At 48.6% G+C, this 2,500-nt stretch overlaps 1 protein-coding gene across 1 annotated transcript in view; it reads right to left on the bottom strand.

The window, feature by feature from the left end:
- Positions 1-2,500, bottom strand: part of LOC308382613 (C-type mannose receptor 2-like) — a gene marked incomplete at both ends in the record, with an annotated part of 18,206 nt that overhangs the window by 13,210 nt on the left and 2,496 nt on the right. The window contains 3 exon segments of the mRNA XM_080861007.1: positions 1-143; positions 1,251-1,283; positions 1,452-1,581. The exon segment at positions 1-143 is cut by the window's left edge and continues 21 nt beyond it. Of these exon segments, the coding sequence (XP_080717133.1) occupies positions 1-143; positions 1,251-1,283; positions 1,452-1,581 (306 nt within the window).

Raw genomic sequence — 2,500 nt, 5'->3', positions numbered from 1 at the left:
GAACAGGTCCTCGGCGGGGGAGTGGATGGAGGCCAGCGAGGCCTCCGCCCAGGTGCAGATCCTCTGAGCTTGGGCCCAGTTGGAGCGGTGCTCCGAGAACCGGTAGTCTGCCTCCTCGAAGGTCACCCAGCTCAGCCCCGCGTCTGGAGGAGGGAGGGTGAGGGTGAGGGTGAGGGTGAGGGTGAGGGTGAGGGTGAGGGTGAGGGTGGAGGGAGGGTGTGTGTGTGGGGTGAGGGTGAGGGTTGAGGGTGAGGGTGAGGGTGTGGGAGAGGGTGAGGGTGAGGGTGAAGGGTAAGGTGATGGTGAGAGTGAGGGTGAGGGTGAGGGTGAGGGGTAGAGTGAGGGTGAGGGTTGAGGGTGAGGGTGAGGGTGTGGGAGAGGGTGAGGGTGAGGGTGAAGGGTAAGGTGATGGTGAGAGTGTAGTGAGGGTGAGGGTGAGGGTGAGGGTGAGGGTGTGTGTGTGGGTGTAGGAGAGGGTGAGGGTGAAGGGTAAGGTGAGGGTGAGGGTTGAGGGTGAGGGTGTGGGTGAGGGTGAGGGTGAGGGTGAGGGTGAGGGTGAGGGTGAGGATGAGGGTGAGGGTGAGTGTGAGGGTGAGAGGGTGTGGGTGGAGGGTGAGGGTGAGGGTGAGGGTGAGGGTGAGGGTGGAGGGAGGGTGTGTGTGTGGGGTGAGGGTGAGGGTTGAGGGTGAGGGTGAGGGTGTGGGAGAGGGTGAGGGTGAGGGTGAAGGGTAAGGTGATGGTGAGAGTGAGGGTGAGGGTGAGGGTGAGGGGTAGAGTGAGGGTGAGGGTGAGGGTGAGGGTGTGTGTGTGGGTGTAGGAGAGGGTGAGGGTGAAGGGTAAGGTGAGGGTGAGGGTTGAGGGTGAGGGTGTGGGTGAGGGTGAGGGTGAGGGTGAGGGTGAGGGTGAGGGTGAGGATGAGGGTGAGGGTGAGAGGGTGTGGGTGGAGGGTGTGTGTGTGGGTGAGGGTGTGGGTGTGGGTGAGGGTGAGGGTGAGGGTGTGTGTGAGGGTGTGGACACGACCAGGTCAAGCAGACATCCACAAGAAAGGGGTTTCTCAGTCATGCTCCCTGGGTAATCCTAATACTACTACATGTGTCAGTTTACACACGCATGTCTGCATGTGTGTGTGTGTGTATGTGTGTATGTGTGTGTGTGTGTGTGTGTGTGTGTGTGTGTGTGTGTGTGTGTGTGTGTGTGTGTGTGTGTGTGTGTGTGTGTGTGTGTTCTGTGAACGTAACAAGGGTGCAAACCTTCAGTTTCCTCTGGGATGTTCTCCTTCACTCCTGTAAACAAAAAAACAAATAAAAAGTTTATAAACATCCCGCAGAGAATGAACATACACATGTGAACACACACACACACACACACACACACACACACACACACACACACACACACACACACAGACACACACACTCCTCTGAGCTGTAGTAACACACACACACACACACCTTTGGGAATCTTGCAGATCCAGTCCAGCTCTGACTCACAGTGCATGGGCAGCCAGTGCTTCGTGCCCAGATCCACCGCCACACACTTCCTCATGGGGGAGTAGTACCGCGCAAAGTTCTGATAAGTATACTGAAAAAGAGAGATAGAAGGTTAAAGTTCAGATAAGTATACTGAAAGAGAGAGAGATAGAAGATTACAGTTCTGATAAGTATACTGAAAGAGAGAGAGATAGAAGATTAAAGTTCTTATAAGTATACTGAAAGAGAGAGAGATAGAAGATTACAGTTCTGATAAGTATTCTGAAAGAGAGAGAGATAGAAGATTAAAGTTCTGATAAGTATACTGAAAGAGAGAGAGATTACAGTTCTGATAAGTATACTGAAAGAGAGAGAGATAGAAGGTTTAAGGTCTGATAAGTATACTGAAAGAGAGAGAGATAGAAGATTAAAGTTCTGTGATAAGTATACTGAAAGAGAGAGAGATAGAAGGTTAAAGTTCAGATAAGTATACTGAAAGAGAGAGAGATAGAAGGTTTAAGTTCTGATAAGTATACTGAAAGAGAGAGCGATAGAAGATTAAAGTTCTGATGAGTATACTGAAAGAGAGAGAGATAGAAGATTCAAGTTCAATAAGTATACTGAAATAGAGGGAGATAGAAGGTTAAAGTTCTGATGAGTATACTGAAAGAGAGAGAGATAGAAGATTAAAGTTCTGATGAGTATACTGAAAGAGAGAGAGATAGAAGATTAAAGTTCTGATAGGTATACTGAAAGAGAGAGAGATAGAAGATTAAAGTTCTGATGAGTATACTGAAAGAGAGAGAGATAGAAGATTAAAGTTCTGATGAGTATACTGAAAGAAATAGAGATATAAGGGTAAAGTATACTGAAAGACAGATAGAAGGTAAAATAAAAACAATAAGTAAAGCAAAAGACCTTCTAATTTGCTATGGCTCGATGATGTGAGAGAGATTATTTTATAAACCCGATCAATATGGCAGAAATATCCATGACTGTCTGCCCCACTTGCAGCGAGCTTATTGACTACA

This window comes from Sprattus sprattus (assembly GCF_963457725.1).
Source record: "Sprattus sprattus genome assembly, contig: scaffold_275, whole genome shotgun sequence".
Classification (NCBI taxonomy): domain Eukaryota; kingdom Metazoa; phylum Chordata; class Actinopteri; order Clupeiformes; family Clupeidae; genus Sprattus; species Sprattus sprattus.
This window is presented reverse-complemented; position numbering and strand designations above follow the sequence as displayed.